This window comes from Episyrphus balteatus, chromosome 1, assembly GCF_945859705.1.
Source record: "Episyrphus balteatus chromosome 1, idEpiBalt1.1, whole genome shotgun sequence".
In the NCBI taxonomy this organism is placed as follows: Eukaryota; Metazoa; Arthropoda; class Insecta; order Diptera; family Syrphidae; genus Episyrphus; species Episyrphus balteatus.
In genome coordinates, this window is record NC_079134.1 from 111,153,637 (window position 1) to 111,181,514 (window position 27,878).

Below are 27,878 nucleotides of genomic sequence, written 5' to 3' on the forward strand. Positions count from 1 at the left end.
GTATCGGAAAAAGTGCAATAACACTGCAGTTTTTTAAATGATTATGAATTGTTTTGTTTCTTATTGTTTTAAATAAATTTTTTTTATGGAAGTTTCAGCTTTAGGTGTGTAATTTATTTAAAAAATGGCGCAGGGAACTAACTTCACGGGAACTACCTTCACATGGGAAATAACTTCACCTCTAGTGGGAAATAATTTCACATTTTTCTAGTGAAGCTAATTCCCACTGAATGTGAGAATCAGTTTCACTTTTTCCTGGGAACGAAATTCACTTTTGAGTTGAGTTTTTACCCACGGAGTGTGGGAACTAATTTCACTTTTAAATGCAGTATAGGCTGTTGTAATTTACTTTCGAGATTCAATTGCACCCAAAAAATTTATTTTTTGAAGACTGTGGTATTTACTCTATTTTACAATTGTGAGGATTGACAAATAAAAAGAGAAATAAAGTTTTAAAATTTAAATTAAAGTTTTAAATTTTTTATTTTTTTTCATAATGCTTACTCTTTAGAACTAAGTAACAACAACAATTTATTTACCTTCAAAACAAATTGAGGTGTGAAAATAAAAAAATTCGCGCAATTTTTTTATTTTCACACCTCAAAATTGATTCTCCCGTGGGCAAATTTTTTCTCCGCTTCGCGTTTGGACTTTGACATTGAATTTCTCAAATTTTTCACTTTGGGGTTCAAAAATGCAATTGACTGAAAGTTCAGTAAGACTAATTTAAATAATAACAATTTATTACAATAATAACAATTTATTACAAACGGATATTATGGTAAACACGTTTCAAGTTTCCACACTTCGTTTTTATGTCCTTTTTGAAAATCTATAAATTCAAAACTCCCGTGTATTTCTTTCTCTGAATCTTTTCAAAAACGTTTGCTTTAAAAATTCAATTCATAGATGAAAAATCTCTTTTACATATGGAGGGCTTAAAACTTTAGTGAACTAATCAAAATTTAGTGCCAATTTCTAAAAAAGGGTAAACTTTATTAGGGTTTACAAAGAGCTGTGGCAAAAAGTTTTTTGTTTCTAAGATAATGATTAAAATACTGAGTCATTTCAATAGCAATCAAAGGCAACGTATTAATCTTAACTCTCTATTTCTCCAAATTTACTTTTTGTGACTCGATTCATTACAGCTGTGAGCCCTCCATACTTTATAAATATAAAGAATTTGTATACTTTTTTAAATCTTATGATTAGTTTCAAAATGTAATTGTTTTTTTTAAGTAAACTTAATATTTTGCACTGTGCTCAAATTTCTTAATGCAATTGACATTTTTTCTTCAAATCCAATTGTAGGTGGGAAATATCTGCAACACACAATTTCTCGATGAACTTATTTCTCACCTTAAAAAAGTGAAATTGTTTCCCACTAAAGGTGAAGCTATTTCCCATGTGAAGGTAGTTTCCGTGAAGTTAGTTCCCTGCACCTTAAAAAAATATATATTAATTGTATTTGAAGTTTTAATTTATTGTAAAATTCATTTATTTTAAATGTAAGTAGAAAGACAGTTTTGTGATATCATTCGGTGTTTTTTGGTAACATTTTTGGTATCATAATAAAGTGGAAGATGTCGAAAAGCAAAAAATCTCTGCCCTTAAGTTTACGTCTAGCTTTTATCATCTTTTATGTGAACCTAGTTTTGTGAAAATTATGGACTGTTTTAATAAAAAAAAAATTGACGAATTGATATTTTATTATCAATTAAACAATAATATAACCGTGACATTTTGACTATCAAATATTTATTGATATTGAAAAATTATCAGAATTCACTATTTATTTTTTTCAGTGTGTAGGTAACATGCTAAATACTTTATTTATACCACAATTCATCAAAAAAAGTTTAACAGTGGTTTTAGTCAAGTAAAACTTCTTTAAGCGAAAAAAATTCTCATCAACGGTTTTTGAAGATAAGAACCCCTATGTGCTTCTATGTTTTAGAAGTAACTATATCCATACAAAGAGCTTTAAATGCAAAAGAAACAGCCCTGTGCGTCTTTCTAGACATAGACTAGTATGGCGTTCATCGATTACAAAAAAGCTTTTGATTCGTTTCCCCATAACTACTTCCTATACATATTTATAAAAAAATCTCAATAATGGACTACTACTACTACTACTCTTACTAACTACTTCCTAAATAACTAGAAGCTCACAAGATCGACCCAGCCATAGAATATTGCCTAAAAATACCAATTGAAGTATGGAATACAAAGTTAAGTCAAAATGGACATCTCAGCAAAACTATTCCTATAAGATGGGGAATCTTTTAAGACATCAACAACTAGCACCCAATAGTGGGCTGGTGTAAAATCACTTTCACTTTTGTTCTTTCCCGAGAAGTCAGAAATTCATGCAATCATTAAATTCAACATCAAAAAAAGTTTATTACTAACCTTCTTTGGGTCGCCATATCTGGTCCAAAGACCGAAAGGAAAGGTTTTTCTACTATTTTCCTAAACCTTTGCTAAAACGTAGTCTATCAACTATTACTTTAAGAGCATTCATTAAACTTATTTTTTCGATTTTTCTTCGAATGCCCATAACTAACAAAATATATGGCTGCGATTTTTTAAATTATTTTTCTGGTAACTGTCACCACCTACGCTATCTACCGTTTTCGTTTCGACGTTAAATTTTTGGACACCCTGTATAAACAAGAAAAATGACTTTAAACCGTGCAAAATGCTTAAAGTTATTGAAAAAACTTCCGACAAAAATTTTGTTCTAAGTCGTACCGATAAATCGAAAAACTAATGATGCCATTCGATTTCTCATGTCCGAATTAAGGGAAAACATTCAAACGTCTAAAAAACGACTCTCACAGTGTAATGATAATGACTTTTCAGTGAATTAGAAAATTTTGAAAAATGAAAAAATGATTTTATAAATTTTTTAACTTTTCAATGTTAGATTAATGAAACAAAAAAAAAAAAATACTGAGAACCTTTTTTGTAGACCAATCTATTCCCTTTAAGAATATACCATGCCCCTTTGATTTCACTATAACTGTTGAATTTGTTACAAAATTAAGAAAAAAATTGATTTTTTAAAATAATTTTCAGAAACTTTGAACCTCGAATATCTTTTAAACGGGTAGATAAACGAAAAAAGTGTACAAGGCCTTTTTGTATAGCGTTTCCTACAAGAATAAAGAATAAATAAAGACATTTGCGAAAAAGTCGATTGATGACGTAAAAATGCAAAACCACGAAACGAAATCTTCCCATTTTTATTAAGAGCTCATTTTTGGTAAGTATGTTCTAGAGGTTTCTTGTAATCGATTTTCGGAGTATAAAAAAAAAACAAAAAATATATTCGATTTTTTTACCCACCCTAATGTATTTTACATTAACCACTTTTTACTTGCGATATAGGTACTATATATCAAGTTATGCATTCGTACAAAAAAAAAGTTGAGATAACATTTTTCCATGACATTACGATGATAGACAATGCCAAAAAAGTGGGTCCCGGAAGTCCGTCTGTCCGTCTGTCTGTCAGTCTGTCCGTCTGTATAAGGAACTAGAGCCTAAACGGATGGACCGATTGACTCCAAACATGCTATGTAGCACTTTTTGGAGACTCTCCAGAGGGGTTTTTGGAATTAATTTTTTTGAACCAAAAATAACGGTACCTCTCATACAAAATTTTCGGAAAAGTTTAATTTCACGAAAACGGCTCCAACGATTTTATTAAAAATATTCAAATGTTAGTTTTTGAACAAAGTCTATCTTTTGAAGAAAAAATTTTTTTTTGAAAATCATTATTAACGGTACCTGCCATAGGACCGCTTTTTTTAAATTGGATTTTCTGAAAAACTACTTATTGTATCTCATCGAAATTTTTTATACAAAAGCATTTATATAATTTAAATATAAACCAAAAATAAAATTTTGAAAAAAATAATTTTTGGATTTTTTTTTGAAAAATCGAATTTTCGAAAACGGGGCATTGAATTTTTTTGAAATTTTGTTTTTAGATGTTGATTAGTTATTTCTATAAAATGGCATGCCAATTTTATTTTTAAACTTTTTTTTCAAAAAATTATTTATAAAAAATTAGTTTTTTTAAAAACGGCTCTAACGATTTTGAAAATTTTTTTTCTAAAAATGCACCTTAATATATCAAATAAAACTGCATACTTGTTTTGTGGGGCGATTTGATTTCAGATATTGTTTTATTTTTTTGAAAAATGAATTTTATTTTTTTTTTTTTATATACCTACATTTCCCAAGTTTCTATATAAAAAGTCTTAAGAACTTAAGCAACTTGAACTCTAAGAGCAAGTTCGTGCGACCCAGTCGTGCATTTTATTTTACTGTCCATTTGAGCGATTGATATCTTTAAAAATTAAATGTATTCTTTTCAATGAACATATTTTTTATTTAAGTTGTATATCTGACGTTAGCAAAAGTGAGCAGCGAATATAAAACGCGAAAGCGACTGACCGCTCAATACATGAATTCAGAGGGGAAAATACATAGTTTTATGTTTATGAAGCATGCAAACCATCTCTGACTAAAGCGAAAGGAGGATTTTTGGATTTTCATATCCCTAGGCAATATGCTAGATGAAAATATTTTGAAAACGCAAACATATTGTAATGTAAATGTTCAATATTAAGAATTGAATGCATCGTTTTTACCGGTCTGCTATGAGGGGATAATTGTGTTTGTTTGTGGAGTTCTCACAGCATGGTTGAAAAAGTAGAAACACGACGAGTATTTCAATCCTGAATCACATCTTCATCATCGTCCTTTATGTGCGACCATCATTTCTAGCCAACATCACCCAATATCAAACACACTATACCTATCCAGAAGCGGATGTGGTATGATCTCCTGTACCTTACTGACCGGGAAATTTACGAACATACAATATTCACCCATAAATGTATTTATGTGCTGTGTGTATGCGTGTATAAATGTATCTCCATATACAGACTTGTAAAATGAATGTATTGTGTAAATGTATATATACGACGGATCCCCACGTTCTATTTGAACAACTTTAATGTTAACGGTGGCATTACTCGTTCCAATCTTTACAGTTACGATTGGAAAATAATAATGTTGAAAGCAATGATATACAACAAAAGGACAAAAGAATACGAAGGAATCCCAGCATACGAGGACTAGCAGGTTAATAGCAGTGTGTAGGAGGCTTTAGAAAGAGACTGTGAGGAAGAGCGTCGACGTTGGTCAAAATATGGGTAGATGCACAATGGTCAGTTATTCTTCTATTGCGATTATACTGCACATACTGCAACATACTACTCTTGCCTACCGCTAGAGCGCCATCTAAGTGGGGTTATGTATTGCAAAGGGATTCAAACTGAAGAAATTTCCAATCAGAAAAACGGAAATTAAGATTGGAAAACTGTTCAGTGTAACATGAACTTTTCAAAAAATCACAATTGAATTGAAAATTTGCGCTTATTTTGTTTTTTTTTTTTTTTTAGGAATATAAAGAAACATAATAAAAATCACGAACACTTGAAATTTAGAGACACGAAAAATAATTTATTATTTCTAAGTAGCCCAGTCAAATAAGAGCTTAACCTCGGAACAAATGCTAATAGAATTTTTGTTCATCGTTTTGACATTCTGATACCTCCAAAGTTTAGAAAAATCTCATGTCCGCAAGTCGCGATTTTCAAGTTCAAACCGCGAAATTTAGATTTTCGAAAGAAGCAATAATAGACCATGGTATTTATATACATATGACACATGATTCCCAAAAATCTAAAAGCAAGGCAATCTGACGTCTCTGAAAACTAGAGGTGCCGCGAACATTCGGCCACTATTCAGTATTCGGCCTATTTTTCTGGTATTCGGTATTCTGCCGAATAGTTTAACTATTCAGCCAAATACCGAATACCAAATGGAGAAGAAAAAAGACTTAAATTATTATACCAAAATGTTTGTTTTATTAAAAAATTGCAATTTTAGTACTCATAATCTACTAAAGGCAAGTTGTGGTGAATGAAAACTATTTGTTCCGCATTTGTTGGTAGTAAACGATTACGTTTATCTTCGTACACTATTGCTGCTTCGAAAAATATTCTTTCGCTGTAAACACTTGTCCCAGAAGAAGAAAGGTAGACTTTAGCTAATGTTGTCAAAATACACTCCTTTTCATCAGAATAAGTACACAACTTTTCAAATGTTCGTTTTTTCCTTACAGTGCACAGTGGTACCGCCGAAGGGCGGCCATACGGGATTATGGTTAGGATAGCAACAAAATATACTTGAATATGTGTGAGAATAGGTGTGTTTTTTATTACCACCGGTCTTAACTGGACAAAAAAAACGCAGTCGGGGCTAAGGAATTTACATGTTAAATGCAACAACACTTTAGCCCCTTGGGCTTAGCTGTTAAGCCCGGAGAATTCTTTGGGCTTAACTTTTTCAACAGATTTAAATCTGTGCTACCAACTCAACTTGTTCGTAAATTGTTTAGAATTTGTTTAAAAACATCAAAACTGATGTTTGGAAGGACAATTATTATTTTAAATATTTATTTAATAGTTAATTGAACTTTTTTTTTTCAAAAACACACAAGAAACCCCAAAAGCGAAAAATATGACAACTTTATATTTTTTTGTGTCAGCTTATTTCGGAACATTTAGTATGCAGTGCTGCCAATTTTTCTCGCTAAGCCCCGAGGCATTTTTTTTAACCAGTTAACCCCGGCGGTAATAAAAAAACACACCTAATATATTTTTTTAGCAATAAAAAATGAATTGACTTAAAAACAATTGTTTTATAAAGAAATCTTGTATATATTTAATAACAAAATGTAAAAAGAAGCCTTGAATCTACATACAAACAAATGATAAGTTATTTTTCAAAATTATTTATTTGTTTTTTTTTTTGTTTTCAATTTCAGTCATAATTTTTATGTTACATTTCAGATTTAAAGCTTGCTTAATATCATATATTTTTATAAAAATATGTGCAAGAACTTAAGGAAAACATAAAAACTTAAAAAAAAAAAATAAAAAATTTGAAAAAGTTTTAAATATGAGAAATATGGGTAAAATTGAAACAATGAGTGTGAAAGAGTCAGTCGTAGCCCTTCGCACTTATTCGCAGACAGATTCAATTGTTTAAGAAACTACACGTGCTAGAGAAAATGTATGTATATGAATCATGTATTTATATTGATGACAACATAGTTAAAAGTTTCGGTAAAGTGAGAAGAAAAACAAAAGTTTGGAATTTGAACCTGTCCTTTTCTAGTCTGTTTTTTTATTGAAAATTTTAAATAAAATAGAATTGAGAACTCTTTAAATAAAGTACATACCTTCAACTTTAAGTTCCAAAACAAAAAAAAAAACTTTAAAAATAATTTTAACCGAAAAATACAATTAAAAGTTTAAGTTGATTCGGGACCAAAAATAAAGCATTGAAATCAGACTTTTTTCGACAACTTTTCATGGTCGATATGAAAAGTTCCGTTATTTTCCCAAATGTCTGTTATGCTATATTAAAGAATAGGCTTTTTATAACAAATATAACGAAAAATGACGTCATTATATTGACATCGATATTTCGGCCTATGGCCTACTACGGAAAAACTGTGCAGTGCAGGAAAAATAATAATTTTTTGATGTCAAGTCATTGCTTAAGATGTTAGCAGAATCTGCAAAAAAAAATAATTCAAAACGTGTGGTTATTTTTCTTGTTTCTCTATGGCAAAGCATTTCACATCGAAAAACTGAGTTATTTTTTTGTTTCATCAGAATAGGTTCACATAGAGAATGATGTCAAAGTGGTGCATGAAATGAATTTAAACCAAATTCTTCTCAAAAATGTATTTTACTTATTTTATTTTTTGTATAGCGGCGTTTTTATTCATAAAAAAATAACAAAACTGTCCAGGAATTGCATTGTAAAATCTCTGTATGCAATCTATCTGAATCTCTTACCTTAATTGTTAAATGGTGGTTTAGGAAATATTTTTGTCTTAAAATCGACTATCACAAATTTTATCAGTACGGGCTAGCCATTTCCAAACATTTTCAACAAGGTTAAGGGTTGTTTTCTATGGCACTTTCTCCCAATACTTTACAGAGCATTTTTTGTAGTAGGAGGCGTAGTCCTGTTGACAAATTCAGTATACTGGTTCACAAATACTAAAGAGTTAAGGAAAAGTTTCTTGAATATGCATTTACAAATAATTGTGACCATTCTTCACGTTTGAAATTCATTATTTGTATTATCGTAGTAGATTACTTTCTTCCATGCCTTAACACTTCTTTTTTTAACAATGAAGTTGGTCTCAAAATGGTTTCTTCTTTCGCAGAATGTTAAACTGATAGTTAAACTCACCAAGGACATCAAAATTAAATGTTCGTTGATCCAAAAATAACAAGAAATACCACTCAACTTTTCATGTGGTAAGTAACTTCAAAAACCTTAAACGCATACAATTCTGTTCTTGGTTTAGTGATGGTGTCTTTTAAAAATTCAGCCATTTCAGAAGATTGGCACTAATGACCATTCTATTTACTGTCCTAAAATTACAAATAACAACTATTTTTCACTTTTATTCTTGTCGTTAATCCACCAAAACTGGTAGCACATGTAAAAATTTACTCGTGTAAGAGTGTTTTTTTTTGCATTTTTTTACAACCATTCATTTTTTTTACCCCCAGAATGTTTGTATCTGAAGTCTGGATAGAGCATATTCACAATTCAATATTTTTTTAACCATACCAGTACTGGTGGATCCTTCATTGTTTGTTTTATTTCTTAACCTGTTTTCGCCAAAATTTAGCGATTTTAATCCACCAATGTTTTGCAAAATGGTAGTATGATTATTAAATTACACTTAGAAAAGTCCAGTTATTTGTTTTAATGGTAAATTTGTGCGAAATTCACAAAAACATTAAAGATAACAAGAGTGTACCTATTCTGATGAAGAAAAAAATTAGTTAATTTTTCCTCAAAAAATACTGCACAAGAAAAACAATGGGAAAGTTATGGTCCATTTTGAAATAATTTTAGCCGTTGCTTTTCCTAACATCTTTAACTATCAAAAAACAATAAAACCTTGTTAGGTTACGTACCACTATTGGGGACAAATGATTAATGAACATTTGAAAAGCTGTGTACCTATTCTGATGAAAAGGAGTGTATGAAATTTTGTACTATGTGTTGACCACCACTTGTATGGGTCCGCGGTTCGATCTTGGCGAACAGTCCTCATATATAATTCGATTTTGGATGTCTACCTTTGCAGTAGTAGGTAGTATGTTCAGACATTTACATATCTTAAAAGTAGTTCAGTTATTCATCGTTACAATACGATGTTGTGGAGAATATTTAAGCCACATCTATTCTTGAGACAAAGTATAAAATTTTTGAAACTACCAACGTTTTTTTCTGAGTGTCCTTGGCCGAATATTCGGTATTCGGCCAAATCAATGATCGCGGCATCTCTACTGAAAACAGTTGTACCTACCTCTTTTTCATCTGTCAACGCATATTATTATACCAGTTGCAAACTTACTACCGAAAAATCTTTAAAAGTTTTGGTAGATGAATCAAATTTTGCATGAAAGTTTTCATATCCATTATCATATATCATTATCGAATAATCAAAGCAATGCAATGAAATAAACATATGCATATGAAAAATTAAATTTTTTGAAAAAGGGGAATTTTAGGATATGCACTTAAATACATCCTTGTTCAGTCTTGAAATAAGTGCTAATCGGGTAATTTTGTGGTTTCTAAACTTGTTTGGATATTTTATATAATAACTTATGTCAAAAATCTAAAAAAATCTCATGATACCAACATAAGCCACATGATTTAAAGTTATTTTTCAATACTTATTCCAACAAACAAGTCAATCTGACCGTCCCTGAAAAGTAATGCCCCTTATTCATTTTGGTCTGATCTACAAAAACCTGAAGTGTAGTTTTTCAATTTTTTTAAATCTGCACCTAATCTTCAAACCATTTAGCGTAGCTTTGGCTTGTATTTCAATTCGGTTCAGTTCTGACTATGATATCCATAGAAGTCGGTTGTTTTTTCTTGATAAAAATTATTATTAAATTATAAAACTTTTTTTTTATTTGAAACATTTTTTATATCCCGATTGTTTTATGAATCCACATAAAATTAAAAATAATCTTTTTTGACTAAAAACCATCTCGAGTAGATCGAAATTCAAGACAGCAGAGCATCGATTTGAATGAAAAATGAGAATATTTTGCAAATAGAGAATCTGGAAAAATATGGAACTTAAATTCAAGACAGTTTTGAAGACAATTTGACAAAAAAAAAAAAACATTATATCGTCGGCTCAAAGCCAAAACCACGAATCTTCATTTATGGACATTTTCACTTTGATACGTCATTTAACTTGCTATCGGTCGCCTTATTCACTGCGTCGACCCACATCCTCCATCTGCTGCCTAGAAGCCTAAACTATCAATAACCGTTGCACGAGTTTCCATAAGTTTGCATGAGTTTCCAAAACTTTGAAGCAGTTTTTCTCAAAATTACAATTTTGGAGATTCGTGGTTTCGGTTTTTTGCCCTCGATATAAAACTTGCAATAAGGCATTTTCGCGTACTTGCTCTACTATCTCTAAATCAAGTCAGCAGAACATTTATTTTTGAACAAACTAGTGGAGCACTTAATTTAATTTTTAAGTTGTAAGCGACTGATACTATAAGACCAAGTACGTGCGACCAAATTGAGCACTTTATTTTCTTTGTCACAGAAAAACACAACATTCTACAAATCAATTTAATTTTGTTTGTACAAATATGGAATGGAAAGAATTGCATTTTTATTTTAGCTGAAAATAAAAAATAAAAAATTGAATGCTGGAACATGTCATTTCATCGAATTTTTTTTATCAGTTTTTTAAGAAAATTTTAGAGAAAGGATAACGTGAACCTTAAGTCCCCTTAAGGAAAGACATGTTAGCTTAGAAGGGATATACTTTTTCACACATTTCTTTATGTATACGATAGAAGGCATAGGGATATTAACGAGTTTTTGTTAATCTGCAACTACCAGTAGCTCATGTATCTGTATATACAATCTGGATATTTATTCCTGTAACGAAACGAGCAGCAGTTGTTTGTTTCTATACCAAAAGGAATCACTATTCCCTTTTATTTATTTTTTTTTTGTAACCGGTCTTTTACAACAAGAAAAAGGTGCCATTTACCTAAAGATGATGATGAACCAAAAAACAAGATTATATTGACAATAAGGGGTCCATTATAACAATCTCATGTGCTCGAAGTTCAAAAGTGATCTAAACTCTGGGAAAAATAGTCAACTAATTTAAAGTATAATACCTAAATGAATATAGGTAGTAACTATCCAGGATCACGAGTTATACCAGTACCAGTTTTACTGGAAGGTCAGATGTTCTTATGAGATCTCTCTTCCCTAGTTTGCCGCCAAAAAAAAGTAAGAAGCATGTATCCTAACCACAGTTGGGACATCTATATGAAAAAAAAAAACAAATAAGGTTTAACTAATTTCAGCGATGTCATAGACGCGTGTCCCGTTTCAGTCATAGACACGTGGATGCGTTCATATAATGAATAAATTGATTTGTGTATATCATGCCGGAAAATATATAATTACATAAAATACAAATTTGTAATTTTGCATTTGGTTACCAAAAGGGTGTCCTATTAAGGGATATAAAGACACACAATTGTTCAAGTTATTCAGCACAGAACAATGAGACATCAAATATGTAGGTAGGTATATAATGAATGTTGAAAAAGGGTTCTTACAATTTATAACACATTTTGAAAGGACCTTTCTTATGTTTTGCACTTTTATATTATTGTAAGCATTACGGTTATGATTGGGACGTTGGTTGTTCAAGCGAATAAAATTTGTTTTTTTTTTTACTGTGTTCCTTAAGTGGTTTAAAACACAATACCCTCTCTCAGTCACTTTGAGTTTTGTTATTGAATTCTTTATTTTCATTCTATGACAGGATATGATAATGTTTGTTTTTGTTATATTAGATTTGATCTTTAACACTGCCCCAGGGGTTAAGGAGACAACATTATGTAAGTCATTTTTAAACACGAGATTGCCACGTGCTTTGAATTAAAAAAAAAAACAAATAAGTGTCCAGCCCACACGTATTCGGAATTAATTAATAATGAAATGTTATTTAGAAATAAATAATACGACATAATAAATACTTATGTATAAAGAACTGACCAACATTGAAAATAAACAATTCGATTTGTTTGATAGGTACTTAACAAAATATGGAGTTTTCACAGCTGAAACGGACCAAGTCAAAAAAAGAAAAAAATCCAAATCTTGTGCCAAAATCTGCGCAAGGTTTGACCCCACTAACGGATCTCATTAGTTTGATCCAAAAGTGCTCGATTCAAATTGTCATTTGTTCATAAGATTCAATAAAAACGTTTTTACTTTAACTCGTTATAGGTACCTATCTCCGAGTTCAATTATTGTGACTTCAGCGCTATGAATTTCATATGAAATTACTCGTAGATAATAATTCAAAGATGTTCGTACAACAAGATTGTTATTAAAGTAATAAATAAGTCAATAACAATGGCTTATAGAGGCATAAAAAACAAAGTTTTAGTTTTTCAAAATAGCTTTACTCATTAGTTTTATTCAATCTCAATCCAAAATAGAATTTGAAAAAATAAAATTTTTAGTTTGAGTAGGAAACAAACACAAAATAAATAGGTCGTACCTACTAAAACAACGACCAAAATTTTCGCTTTTTATGCTCTCTAAACTACAATTGCTCAAATTTAAAAATTATAAGGTCAAATTTTTTAAGGCTTGTTTATTAAATAAATAACAAAATTTATTTCATTCGATTATATATTCAAATCGCAATATATTCAAATCACAATCGACTTTTCAAAAAGTCAGTCGTTTTTAGTTAGTTTTATTGACTTCAAAAATATACCTACACATTTTTTAATCTAATATAAAAAAGGTATCACATAGTCTTGTGTGGTTTGGCGGAGACCGTCTACCAGATTCGACATTTAAATTAAATTTATGCATATAGGTATGTAAATGAAAAACTAATGTACAATATAACAAATTATCTAATTATTTTTTTGTTTGCTGGGTATATTCATAATGATTTAAACATTTTCTTGAATAATGTATGTTCTGTATCGGCTAGGACTTAAAATGGAGTTGTTAAGAAGGTCCCAACCTCTACCTCCGTTTGAAATATTAATTACTCCTGGTAGGTCCAGTATTTCAACTCCAAAGTAACGTCTACGAAACTCCCTTAAAATTGGACAGATGCCGAGAAAGCGGAATAAAGAGCGGGCGGCAGCTGCAGAAACGCTCAACTCATCGAGCTAATCCAAAGAATAGCATTTCTTCTAAAAATCAAGACATTAATGAAGTTTTTATCATAAGTATTAACGGAGTTATTAACATTAATATGAGTAAAGGCATAGGTACTTTGGTTTTCTTAAATCATCGCCAAAGGGTACCAACTTAGATAGAGAGTTATTGTAAAACAAGTTTTTCCTTAGAATATACTCAAGAATCATTTCTCAAAATCTTCTTATCTCATTCCCCTGTAGGTAGGGGAGAGTGGGGCTAAATGTAACAGGGGTAAGAATTAACAGCTAAAAAAAGCGATGTTCCTTTCAATATTAAGAAACGCGTAAAGGAGAAAAATGCTCAATTTTTGCATATCTACCGGCACATTTTCTTCAGATGAAGATTAGACAACAGGGTGAGAAGTTACACTAGTGGTGCCCAAAAAATGCATGTTTGTAACTTTTTTTTTTAATTTTATTTTTGGTCTACCTCTTTACCCGAAAAAGATAGAGTGCTAAGTGTTTTTTTGTTATATGCAACTGTGTTTTGGCTCAAATTGCGTGTATATGTTATGTCTATATCAGTTTCGCTTTTTTTTTAAATTGATTTTATGTGCCAAATTTCATGCTGGGGCTAGTTGTAACATTTTTCCGGGGCAAGTTGTACCATGTAAAAACCTACCTATACTGAAAAATTGTTTACCTAATATAATTAACAACCCTGAATATGAATGCTTGTAATTGAATTTGTATTTATTTTGAAATTGGAAACACATTTTTGAACCACCACTTGAATTCATAAAGCTTATAAAACAATTTATGAATTCAAATAACTTTAATTTAAGACTACTGTTAAATTTTCTCTGGAAATCTTGGATTTGCTCCACTTTTTACAAATTTGCACCAAAATTTCATGACTGAGGTTTGTTTTTATTGTTATTAATTAAAAATAAATAAATATAAACAAATAAAGGTATTTTTCTCTTATTTTTAGTTCTTGGTACAACCTACCCCGGTATGTGTTACACTTTGCCCCGTATGTGGGGTAAGTTGAAACAACACGATTTTTTTTTTGGAAGCTTTATTTTTCAACATTACCGTTATGTTTTGCTAAATTTTTATGATGGATCTTGGAGCTAAAACATGGGTCTTTAATTTAAAAAAGGTCTGGTTGACCCACTTTCAAATTTGTAGGAGAACCATCGATTTTAGAAAAAAGTGTTACATTTGGCCCCACTCTCCCCTACCTATAGTTCAATCGTCGTATTCACTAGTAACAAAATATCACGAATGCGAATCTACCACGAATCCAGTCAAATCGCCGGGAGTAAGATCCTACGAATTCACCAATAGTCATCCCTAAGATTTAAAATAATTTAAATGATTAAAATGTACAAAATTAATTTAAGCATAGAAATTCAAAATTCTGACTTTATTTGTTTATTTTGAACAAATAGAGACACAGAGCTTGGCATTACAAAAAAGGATTTAACACTGAAAATGCACTTGATTCGCATTGCAAGATACAAATTAAGTTCATGTTTTAATAGTATAATATATATAAAATTCTTTGCTCATGAACAAATTATGTTATTTGCTTATATTTAGAGATAAATGTTTTTCCTTCAAATAAACAATTGTGCACATCACAGTTAAGAACAGTATCCTTATTTTTATATATATTTTTTTAATATTATAACCATCATGTTGAATGAGGTTCCCAATTTATTTTTGATTTTTCCATTAAAGAAAAAACTACTAGGATAATACGCATGTGAACATATTTTTTTATGCCATCTAAATTTTAAAATAAGTTTTGCTTCAAAACTAACATTATTACACAGCCCCAGTCTATAAATAAATTGTTTTTCATATTTCTGCAAAAATTCAAAAGCATTGTGGAAGACATCTTTATTATGTAAATGAAATCATTTTGTTTTCTGTTTCACGATTATTATTATTTTTTTTTTTTAAAATTACCTAACAAGTATTCCAGAAGTAAAATATTTGCGTTTCAATATCATAGCAAATATTTACAGACTGAGCGGTAAAAAACGAAACTGATTAAAAACCAATCATTAAAAGTGGTAACGTCTGTATAAAAAAAAACGAATAACGACAACCCAAACTCTTTATTTTGTAGGTACATTAACATACAAATAGATGATTTGCATGTAGGTATTGTACTTCAATTATTCCCGAACAATGTTCCGTAGGGATACCTATGATGTTTCCTGGATTACATACTGTTGCTCCAACTGCGTATACTTTTATTTGGCAAGCAAATTTATTTATTTCGGGCTTCATGAAATACAAGCAAAAGTGATGAACATTGCACATGCACAAAAAAATGGTTCAATTGAATGTTGAATTTGGCTGAAGGTTGCACAAATAACACTGGTCAACAAAATTTAACTTTTTTTTTGCCACAAGAACCAAAATATACTTTTCTAGTTGATTTTAGGGTGCTGAATCCGAATCTGAAGTCAGAAAAATTTGATTGGCCTTCGATTTTGAAATATTACCGTTAGAAAATGCCAAAAAACGTAATTTTGGCTGTTTTCGAGGTTCTGTTTTTATGTGGGGTAATTCATTATAAATAAATTTGTAACGGTTATTATAAGAACAGATATTCTTCTTTCAAAAACTTTTTAAATTTTCCTGATATCTCTTTTATTGCTCGAGATATCTTAAGTTTTCATTTAATAAGTCAAAGAGAAACTAAACTTAATCTAAAGTTTAAGTCACTGGTCACAGAATTTTTGCCACAAGAACCAAAATATACTTTTCTGAAGGTTTTCGAGTTGCTGAACTCGAATCCAGAATCAGAAAAATTCTATTAGCCTTCGTTCTTAAAATATTACCGTTATAAAATGCAAAAAAGGTTTTTTTTTATAACGGTTATATTTCAAGAACGGAGGCTAATAGAATTTTTCTGATTGTGGATTCGAGTTCAGCAACCCAAAAACCTTCAGAAAAGTATATTTTGATTCTTGTGGCAAAAAAAGTGTAATTTGGTTGGCCAGTGTTGTTTCTGATCCAAAGACCGCTACTTAAATTTTAAATATCTCGGGAAATAAAAAAGATATCGGAAAGATTTAAACATTTTTTGAAAGAATAAAACTAGCTCTTATAGGCACCGTTACAAATTTATTCACTATTAATTACTCCACATAAAAACATAACCTCGAAAACAGCCAAAATTACGTTTTTTGACATTTTCTAACGGTAATATTTCAAAAACGAAGGCCAATCAAATTTTTCTGACTTTAGTTCCGGATTCAGCACCCTAAAAACTACTAGAAAAGTATATTTTGGTTCTTGTGGCAAAAACCTTGTTGACCAGTGTAATACTTTTTTGTTTGAAATAGCAAAAAACTAAATTAAGCTATTTTAAACTTACTCTGTTTGATCTTTCCCGAACTACAACCATTGTTTATAGGTAAATTATGTATAGATGTATACATTAAGATTTTAGTTAAATAGTTGAGGATTATGTTAACTCATTATATTATATTACGAGTATGTAGGTACATATGCATATACGTTGTAAGAAATATATGTACATTAGACTGGGGCAAAAAAATACAATATTTTTTTTTGAAAGTTACTTCGAAAATCTTGTTCAGGATGATGAAAAAAAAATTTGGTGAAAATTTGAGCCGTTAAAAAAAATTTTAAGAGGTCTATCATCGGTGTTTTTTATTTTTATTCATGATAATGATGTTTTACAACAGAACTGCTAGACGAAAAAAAAAAAATTAAAAAATCAAGTTTTAAATCGTGAATAACTAAAAATTGATTTTTTAATTTTTTTCTCGATTTAAATCGTGAATAACTTCTTCAGAACTCAATTTAAGGAAAATTACTATGAGACCTTTTTTGTAGAGAATTAAATTTCCTATAAGAATCTGTCGTGGTTTTATTTTTCTATTCACTTATTTGCTCATCACAAAATTCCAAAGTGAAACAGTCAAATTGAAAAAACACTTTGATTTAAAAAGCTTAGTTACTCGAATACGGCTCGTCTGACGAAAATTTTCAATCAGATCTTTTTTGTAGGAAATTTAATTTTATATAAGAAAAAATTAACAGAAATTTTTTTTACTTTGATCGTCTAGCAGTTCTGTTGTAAAACATCATATCATGTATAAAAATAAAAAACATCGATGATAGACCTCTTAAAATTTTTTTTAAGGCTCAAATTTTCACCAAATTTTTTTTTCATCATCCTGAACAAGATTTTCGAAGTAACTTTCAAAAAAAAAAATATTTTATTTTTGTGGCCATATATGTAACTGATGTGAGTGCTAAAATTTAGCAAACCAGAATTTTTATAATGACATTAAAAAAGCTAAACGTTTTTTTTTTTCGAACAATATTCAACAGCTGTCATTATTTTTTTAAAGCAAAAGGTGCGACAGCTATGAAATTTTTGTAACTGCTGTAGCTGTTGGGATTTAAAAATATATAAATAAAATTGATAAAATTAGAAAGAAATCATATTTGTAGTTATCAGCCATTTCAGACTTATATGTATATTCCTTACCGGACATATTCGGCCTTATTAGGAATTCCATTCGTATCGAAAGTTTTCGGCGATTCCTGAAAAAATAATCACGGAATCCCCCCGTAATAGAAAATTTTCATACAAATCGCCACCACAATCGGATTTTGTGATTGTTTTATTCGGGAATCGCAGAATTTTCAGATACGATGGAATCAGAGTTGTAAAGTACTTAAGTATTTCGGTACTTAAGTACTTTCAAGTACCAGTACTCGGTACTGGTACTGGTACCTAAGTTCTTGGAACTGGTACTTGAAAAATACTTCAAGTACCGGTACTTAAGTACCGACTAGGTACTAGGTACTTTGAGTAATAATTGTTTAAACATCAACTTAAAAGAAAGTTACTATTAGCACAATCAGACTTTGATATCATAAGAATTTATTGATAGGATATTCTTCGAATATTATATTCTTCGAATATTATATTCATCGAATATTATATTCTTCGAATATTATTTTTTCTTGTAGTCTATGTAACCTTATGAGCTAAGTAACTCGACGGTCACCGCTTGGACTATAAGTTACTTCTAAAATGTGTAAATAAAATTTTAATATTTCATGTCTTATCATGTTTAACATTAACATTTTTATGCCATAGTCAACAGTCTGAGCTGACAAATCGATGCGCGATTTTACATTTTTTTTTTTGTTTTCTGTGTGGCCTTTTTAGACACACAAAACTGAAAAAAAAAAAAACAAAAATATACTGAGAACGAGTACACCACACGTATAGTCTCCAATTCTCAATACAATCCAAACTAAAACCTATTAGATAATTATTTTTACGATGTAAAGTTAGCAACATTTGCTTATAAACTAATATTTAAGCAATTATCACTTAAAGGCTTGGTGTTATTTCTAGTTTTTGGTTAAGTTCTTCTGTTACTGGTACTTGAAAATGAGGTACTGCTGTTTTAAGTACTTCGATACTTAATTACCTAGTCGTACTTGAAGTATTTTTCAAGTACCAGTACCAAGTACTTAAGTACCAGTACCAGTACCGGTACTTCTACTGGTAGTGGTACTGGTACCTACTTGAAATTTTACAACTGGATGGAATATGTGATAAGGCCGAATGTATAAGAATCACGAGGTACAATTCAATAAGTTAAATAAATAAATCCTAATCTACTCAAAAATGAAAGAGAAAATAAAAAGTCAAGAAAAATTTTAATAAGAATAATTTTAAGTGTTAGGTAACTTTAGAATTTATACATATTGGGGATTTAAAAACATTTTCCATATATTTTCGCTTAGTGTACCGGCCTTAAAGTTAATGTAAAATAATGAAAAACATGGATTAGAATTCGGCAATGAAGTAGGTAAATCAATCAATCAATAGCAATAAAAATATCACGAGTTTTTAGACCAAACAACAATCAATATAATATTAAGAAAATAAAGCAATGAACTACATGTAGTAGTTTTAAGCCAACTGTTTATAGGCTGACTTAGCTATAAACTACATATTGTGTAATAGTTTTAAGGCAACTGTTTTTATGCTGATTTTAGTACTTACGGCCCAATACATTTAGAATTTTTACCTGAAAAGAAAAAAATAAAGAAATTAATTATGACTATGAAGTTAAGAATAACATTAGGAAATGATGTTTTTTCTAAAAAGCGATACAAATATATTTTTAAATAATCAATAACAATAATTAATGAATAATAATATGGTTCTTTATGTGAAGTGTTAAGTATTTTTGCGTGATCCATCCGTGTAAATAATTCGAAACCCGCATGCTGAATAAACCATCAACAAAAAACTTTAAGTTTTCTTTTTCTGAATCGGCTTCCAAATTGAATGAGGCAATTTCAAATATTTCGTTAAAGCAATTTAAATCAGCGATTTAAAAAAAATTGTGATCAATATTTAAGAACCAGTTAAAAACAACTCTCTTTTAAATTAAAGAAGAATTTGTCCATTTCAAGTTTAGAAGAATGAAGTCAACCGAGATTAAGAGCTCGTCACTTGGTTCCTTTTGGTCATGTGCAGTTTATATAGTTTTCGTAAATATAGCTATTAGATCTCGGAGGTACATATATAAAGAGATATGTAAAATGAAAAGGCATCCAGATTCCGTTTCAATTTCAATGCATATTACACATTTCATTGTCAGATACTTAATTTTTGACTAATGTGCATATAAAAAAGTTTTTAAATGGATTACGCATCCATTTTCAACTTCATCCATTCAACTTCATAAATGAGAAAGCGATCGCATGTTTCAGTTTTTTTTTAATTCTTATAAACAAATATTGCGAATCAAATATGTAATTGAATTTACCTAAGTACCTATTCACCAAAGCTCATGTGAACACTTTTTCGTTAGTTAAACGTAAAGAAAATAAATGAAAAACCTAACATTAATTATTTTTTTTTTAAACAATACTTATAAATAAACTATCAATTAGGCAAAAAAAAATAAATTTTTGAGATCAAGTAATTGCGACCCAGTCGTGTGTTTTCATTTTAACTCAGAGCAACCATTCGAAGAATTCGCAGTGTCATGACGGGGCACACACATTTTTGGTTCCTTCTCTGATTTTATTTCTTCTTTTAATTGAAAATAACTAGAAGCAAAAAGTATTTTTAACCCCGAAGAGCAAACTAATGAATGAAAGGCAGCAAGTGCGTGCAACATGCCCAGCGGTGGATTGAACAAATTGCACATGCTAATGGAATGCCATAGCAGAACGAAAATAGAATTAAAACACTATGGATGCTGTATCTGTATCTTCAAAATAATATGAATCCAATCGCTCTTAAATGTGGAAGAGGGTGACGGGATTGGATTAAAAAACACTAACAATTTTATTATGTTATTATACGTTTGAATTTTGAAATACAAATTTTTATTAATATTTTAAAGTATGAGTTGATTATGGAGTCAACGTTATCTAGGGAAACTGACAGTTTTCTGCTTTTAAAAACCTTTGTTATTTTTGTATTATCTTGTCGACTCTTGTCGACGGGTTTCGCATAATTCAACAGGTCGGTCAATTAAGCGGGATTTTGTAAGTTGAACCACCCGGATAATTGACCGAAAAATCTGACAAAATAGTGAGTGAAATTAAGCGGGGAATACAGTATGTAAGTGCAAATAAGTGCTTTTCTATTCCTAGTATTTTTGTATAGATAGTATCTAACGACTAATTACTTTTTTATCTACGCAGTCACTGATAAACCCTTTCTAAAACCACAATTGTAAAATTAAATAACCTGCTTTAAGGCTTGGCCACACCAGAGGGTATGCGGTATAGCGGTAACGATATTTGTACTAAAAAAATTCCACACCTGAACGTTGATGAGTCAGTTTGGAATTTTTTTCATACAAGTACCCTCACCGCTACCCGTACCGCTACCGCATACCCTCCAGTGTGGCCAAGCCTTTAATTGCAGTTGTACCGCAAACAACCAACCCTCAAAACCTAAATAAAAAAAAATGTGCAGCAGGTACCCATAATAGGGCGTAGAAATTGGAAGTGGTTTTTTTCATTGTTCAAACTGTTCATGATTTTTCGATCACGTTCGTTCACTTCGATCACTTTCGATCATTTCGAGTAAAGCGTAGTGTTTATGAACAGTCGATCTGTTTACGAGTAATTTTGTCCGTGGGTATTGAGGATCGAGTATATTCATGAGTTCAAACAATTTGTATAATTTTGTTTGTGAGTATTTTTGTTTATGAGTAAGATGATTTACGAGTATAGAGAGAAAACGATAGAGCACGAACGATTATTTTAAAAAATTGAAATTGTTCGAGCAGGTTCGAACATACTCATTTGGATCTCTGATAGGTGGTATCAATTGATTACACTTTTCATCAAGAAAATTCATACTTTCATTAAGAGCTTTCAGTTTAATTGTATTTTAATTTGAAAGAACCTTTAAAATTATTTAACATAATAATTTTGAGATCTGCCTCCAATTCATTTGACTCTGGGGCAAAAATCAAACAAAAAGCTGGTGTTTCTGCAAGTGTTTCAACACTCCGCAGAGTAATTAACAGCACGGATCATTTTAACCCATTAAAAGTCCAAAAGAAACCAACTTTAAACAAGCAACAAAAAGGTATTTGTTTAGAATTTTCTAGACTCCATATGAGCTGGAAAAATGAGTGACGCAAAGTGGTTTTTTTCATTTGAAAAAGGTCAATTTTGATGGCCCCGATGACTTCAATTATGAATCCATCAAAATTGAACTTTTTCAAATGAGAAAAACCACTTTGCGTCACTCATTTTTCCAGCTCATATGGAGTCTAGAAAATTCTAAACAAATACCTTTTTGTTGCTTGTTTAAAGTTGATTTCTTTTGGACTTTTAATGGGTTAAAATGATCCCTGCTGTTAATTACTCTGCGGAGTGTTGAAACACTTGCAGAATCACCAGCTTTTTGTTTGATTTTTGCCCCAGAGTCAAATGAATTGGAGGCAGATCTCAAAATTTCTCGTCGATTAACTGCTATTTTTGCCGTCTTTTACCTTAATTCATATTTTTCCTGTACGAACTTTTATTTTTGAGGTACGAATAGGCAACACACTAAAACTCCGATCAATTTTGGTAGCTATAGCAGACCCGGTCAGTACTTGTTCCGTTAACAAATTAATTTTAGCTCTGTCGACAGTATTCAAAGCTTTTAATCTACTACTTTTTTTTAATTTTAATTAAATGACAAAATCTCACTGAGAACATTTCAACCTATGATTTGGTATGACAAACACCTCAAAACTCTCATAAACAACTAAGATATTGACCTTGAAAGACCGTGTGTCTATTCAGTTGACGCAAAAAAAACTGCATTTTTCCATATGGGACGCTTTGTAAGAGAACACGAAATAAAATAGCGGTACTTTGAGAATTATTCTTTCTGATTTGGTTTCTCAACATCGTAACTGCAAACATCATCAAATGTTACATGAAAGCTCAATCTTAGGAAAAAATGGAAAAATACCTTTGAAAATTTGTGTGCTTATTCAGTTGAAGCGGAGTGTATACCTTTTTTTTTTTTAGTTAAGACTTACTTGATAATAGTTCAAACACGAGACAAATTCATTCAAGTTATTTTAATTCGTAGTCAAAAATGAAAAATAACCTGAAAATAATGTGTTTTTAGAATTTTTATGAAAGCCTTAGTCTTTTAGTTGTGTTCGCCGTAAAACGCCAATAAGTTTTATATGTCATTTTGTTCAGTGTTTTAGATTATGAAAAGTTTTCTTGCTACTATTTGCTTTCCTGTGTGAATTATTCATTTTTAGTTTGTGATGTCACCAACTCTATAAATACACGTTTTTTGGTGAAAAATTGAGATTGATAAAGAAATCTAAAATATTTAATTCGTTTATTTATAAAATGTGTATTTATTAGAGATGCCGCGAACATTGGTTTGGCCGAATACCGAATATTCGGCCGCGGAATATTCGGCCAAGGACACTCAGAAAAAAACGTTGGTAATATCAAAAACTGTAGGCAACAAACAAATTTCAGCTGTATGGCTTATTGTTTAGTATTTTTCTCTGCCTCTTTTTTGCCATGAAACTCCTTTTTACTAAAAAAAAAATCAAAACAAAACCATCTGCAAAAAAAATTTAACCTAATTTAACCAGGTCCCAGAGCCCATTAAATTTTTAACACGTAAACATTTTTTATTCAGTCTACGAAGATAAACGTAATCGTTTACTAGCAACAAATGCGGAACAAATAGTTTTCATTCACCACAACTGCCTTAGTAGATTATAAGTACTAAAATTACAATTTTTTAATAAAACACACATTTTGGTATAATAATTTATGTCTTTTTTCGAAAACCAGAAAAATAGGCCGATGGGCCGAATACCGAATAGTGGCCGAATGTTCGCGGCATCTCTAGTATTTATGTATAAGAAAAAATAAAATAATAAAAAAAACAACACACAAATTTCATTTTTTTTTATTTTCTTAAATAATTGCAATTGATTTATTATTTTATAAAATGCATTCAAAGTTTAATTAAAACTGATTGAGGATTTTCCGAGAAATTTCGAAAATCTTAAAAAAAGTGTATGGGCTGTAACCCTAAAAATGGTTGTGGCCATTCGAAATTTTGACAATGTACTAACATTTGTATCAGTAGGGTTTGTTATAAATTGCAAGTATCAAGCTCGTTTGGTTTATTTAAAGCCAGCTTTTCGCCATTTTGCCCTATTATGCGTCGCACAGGGGTGCAAGCATTTAGGGGCGCTAAAGGCCGCCCGACTTTTTACGATACTCTGTGATGAAGAACAAAGTCACCCAACGTTGTTTTATTTATTTTGACTTTCATCTTTTTTTAACCTAATTCCTTTGAAGAACAAAGGCGCTACTCGCGTCAATTATAATGTCACTGTTAATAATAATGCTAAAGCTCATCGTTTTTGTTCTATTTAACTACGTTTTAAAAATGGTGATATCTTTTTTGGCTATACTCAGATTAATTAACCAATTAATTTTTAAACCTTTTCATTTTTTCTTGCTCATAAAAATTTTTGATTTTGAGACAAATTTTCTTCGAGAGATTTGTGATAAACATAGTGCTTGGTTTATTCTTATAAATAAAATACAACAATATACACAAAAATCATTTTAAAGTTTCCAGAAAACTCATACATTTTATGATACCTACTTGGAAAACCGTTCATCCGGTACGTTCGTTTAATCTTAAGAAGTTAAGGATACAAAATTTTTTCTTGTTTTATGAGAAAATAATTATTAAAAATGCAGTTACAATAATGCAGTTCATTGATTTTGTGTTCCCGTTTTTTAGATTTTATAGCGAATATAATTTAATGGAGGTTTTGTAAAATTATTTACCAGATCCAATCTCGAATATTAAACTAATTCATCTAGGTGCATCGTATTGTCAAAAAGGTCATGAATTCAAAGAATTAACTGCTGAGTACGGAAATCTTTGAATAGGAAAAAATAAACCTGTTCACATTGGACGAAAGAAAAGCATTGCTTATTTCACAAAAAAAAAAAAAAAAAACACAACTCTTGTAGAACAAGGAGAGTGTATTCTGGAACCATCATCATAAAGAGGGCAGAAGTTAGAATCGATTATAATATGCAATAAAATCCAAAAAACCGTCTTTATCATGCATACAAAATTAAGGAGGACACTTAAAATTTTTGTTGTAATTTTAAGTATTATCTTATTTGACTGTATTACAACATTTTTTTTTTTGTGATTAAATTTTTTTTTTGGATAGTGAAAATTTATTTTTGCAGAGCGAGATGGTGCTGCGCGAAATTTTGCTCTGGGACGTCACCGCCGCGCCGCACCGGTAGTGCTTAAACCGGCACTGACGCCAGTGAAATCCACTTAAACACAAGAATGTATCTAGCATTTTTAATGCAAGGAAACAAAAACCATCTTTGAGTTATGTTAGGAGAGAATAATAAGGATACAAAAATTAAGCAAACAAAAACCAAATCATCGGCTGAATAAACACAAACAGAGACAACGGTGAAGACCACGCACGCAGAAGCAAGATTCCAAAACAAAAATAAATCAAGTTAAGCGAAAAACTAAAGGATGCGCTCTTAGAACTCATCCGAGACAGGATAACAAGACAAGATTCTGATGCCAATTTAACGCTAGGAATACTTTCACAGGATACGAACGATAAAAAAGAAAATTAGAAAAGCGGCAAAAAAGCTCATGTAATGTAAACGCATGCACGGATATGTGATGCTGATGGCGTTGCAGTACTGGCATCATTTTTTTTTTTCTAACCATATATTTCACACCATGTTATAAAAGTGTAGTCAGAGTCTAGCAATCTTTGAAAAGGATCATAAATACGCAAATGGAAGGGGTTGGCTGGTTTGGTTATACGCTTTAAAAAGAAACCCGTCCTTGTGCTTGAAAAGAAAGTGAAAAAGGATAATGCCTGTACTCTAGTAAATGATTTATGTTGCAATGTAATATGTGTGTATATGGAAATAAAAGAAGTAAATTTACAATTTTCGTTATTGTAAAATAAAAGCTTTATAGATTCTGAAGATATCTCATATTCGGGGAGATAAGCTTTCAATTAGCTGTATCTTAATTAAAATCAAGCATAAAAAAAATAAATGTAATAGGTAAATGCAATATATACATATAAATAAACAGAGAAAGCCATGGGTCTTCGAATGTATTAAAATACACTAAGGTTTTGAAGTAATTAATCTATATACCTAATTACTTTGTTTAGATTGATCCTGGTGCTACTGATAAACCGTTTCATTAGGGTATCTCGAAACAAAATGCCCGTTTTATCAACGTTTAGATTAAAAGATTTATTGAATTTCGACTGAAATACCCCCTCAATTTTTTCTAAATAATTAAAAAAAAAATCCTTCAGCCCTTTATATAAACCCTAACCTGACTCCCAAGACGGCGGATGGTTCATATGGAAAAACGCAGCAATGTGAAAAAAACTTAAGATTGTACATTTTAATAATTTATTAAATAAATAGGCTTTTTTTGCACTTTTGTACCAATAACTTCCTAGTAACTCTAGATTTGATAAAAACTATTTCCATTCTGCATTCCACTTTGGAAGCGCATATTTTCAAAAAAGTTGGCCACCTACATTCCTTTTGATTTTTTTATACCACAGGTGTTTAAAATTTTTCATAAAATATTTTTTTTTTACATTTTGCATCGAAAAACGAATTTCAATATTATTTAAAAAAAAAAATGCAACAGCTATAAAAATTTTCAAGTGCTTATGGTTTTAGTCAATTATAGTAAAAAATTATAAAAAAAGTAATTTAAAAAAATCATTCATTCGTAGTTGTGGTGAAAGTAAACGTAAGATGATGAAATTTAAAATACACTGGACGAAAAAAAGCTAATATTTTCTAAACTGGTTGCGATAGATATTTTTTCTATTTGGTTTTAGTACAGTCATAAGTTTAGCTATTTATCCATTTTTTATCGACACCCTGTATAATGTCAAACCACACTTCTAACTCTTATAACTTTAGTAATATTTGCTAAAAATTATAAATTTTTGGCACGAAAACATTTATGTATACAAAATATAATTGACTATAGCAATTATATTTTGTATAAATATTATGTTTTCGGGTTTTTAGTCTAGAACGCTGGACAAAAAGATTTTTGCCACAAGAGTCAAAATATGTGCCCTTAATTATGAAAGTGGACTAAGTCACTTTTTGCATTGTTTAAAGAAAAACTTTCATAATAATTTTCTTATAACGATTTAATAATGTTTCTTTTATAAAATCACTAGAGGAGCAATAAAGAAGTTTATTTACTGCAATTTTGCTTTCAAATAAACTTTATCCCTTTAATAATAATTATTTTAAGGCTAGATTTGAGGCCATTTTTGAGAGTGACTTAGTCCACTTTCATAATTAAGGGCACATATAATTTTCTGAAGGTTTTAGGGCTCGAATCCGGAGTCCAGATTTTTTTATAAAATTACCGTTATAAAATGCAAACAAAAACGTCTCCTTTTTGGATTTAAAATGCAAACAAAAACGTTTCTATTTTGGTAATACATATTTCCAAAACGAAGGCTGGTAAAATTTTTCTGACTTCACACTAAATACATAAGCAGTATAATAAAAAAGTGACAACTTTCTTCGAAAAATATCACTTTTACACAGTGATATTATTCATGTCGTCAAAAACCATTTGCATGTCAAAGATTAAAAACCTAAAATGGTAAAAAAGTAACAGTGTTAAACAAAAAAAAAAGTTTGAACTAATTTTTTTCAAAATTTTATGCAATTGAGTACTATTTAAGTTTATTTTGAAAACTTATTTGTTTTTAAACAAAAACAGAAAACCGTATCCGAAAATTTCTTGTCGTTAGTATTTTTTTTTTGACTGTCAAATTAAGCAAAAAACCAAAAACCTGTTTTCCAAAAACCTGTTTCCCAAAAACCGGTTTTTTGGGCCAGTTTAAAACCGAC

At 30.2% G+C, this 27,878-nt stretch overlaps 1 protein-coding gene across 25 annotated transcripts in view; it reads right to left on the minus strand.

The window, feature by feature from the left end:
- The window catches only part of LOC129906660 (mucin-17), a 470,057-nt gene that overhangs the window by 60,740 nt on the left and 381,439 nt on the right, over window positions 1-27,878 (minus strand). The window contains exon 5 of one of the 25 annotated variants that reach the window (XM_055982514.1): window positions 19,444-19,468. The exons of the other annotated variants lie outside the window; for them this stretch is intronic. Coding sequence (XP_055838489.1) covers window positions 19,444-19,455 — 12 coding nt within the window. The 5' untranslated portion in view covers window positions 19,456-19,468. The remainder of the gene's footprint in view (window positions 1-19,443; window positions 19,469-27,878) is intronic. 25 annotated transcript variants of the gene reach the window in all.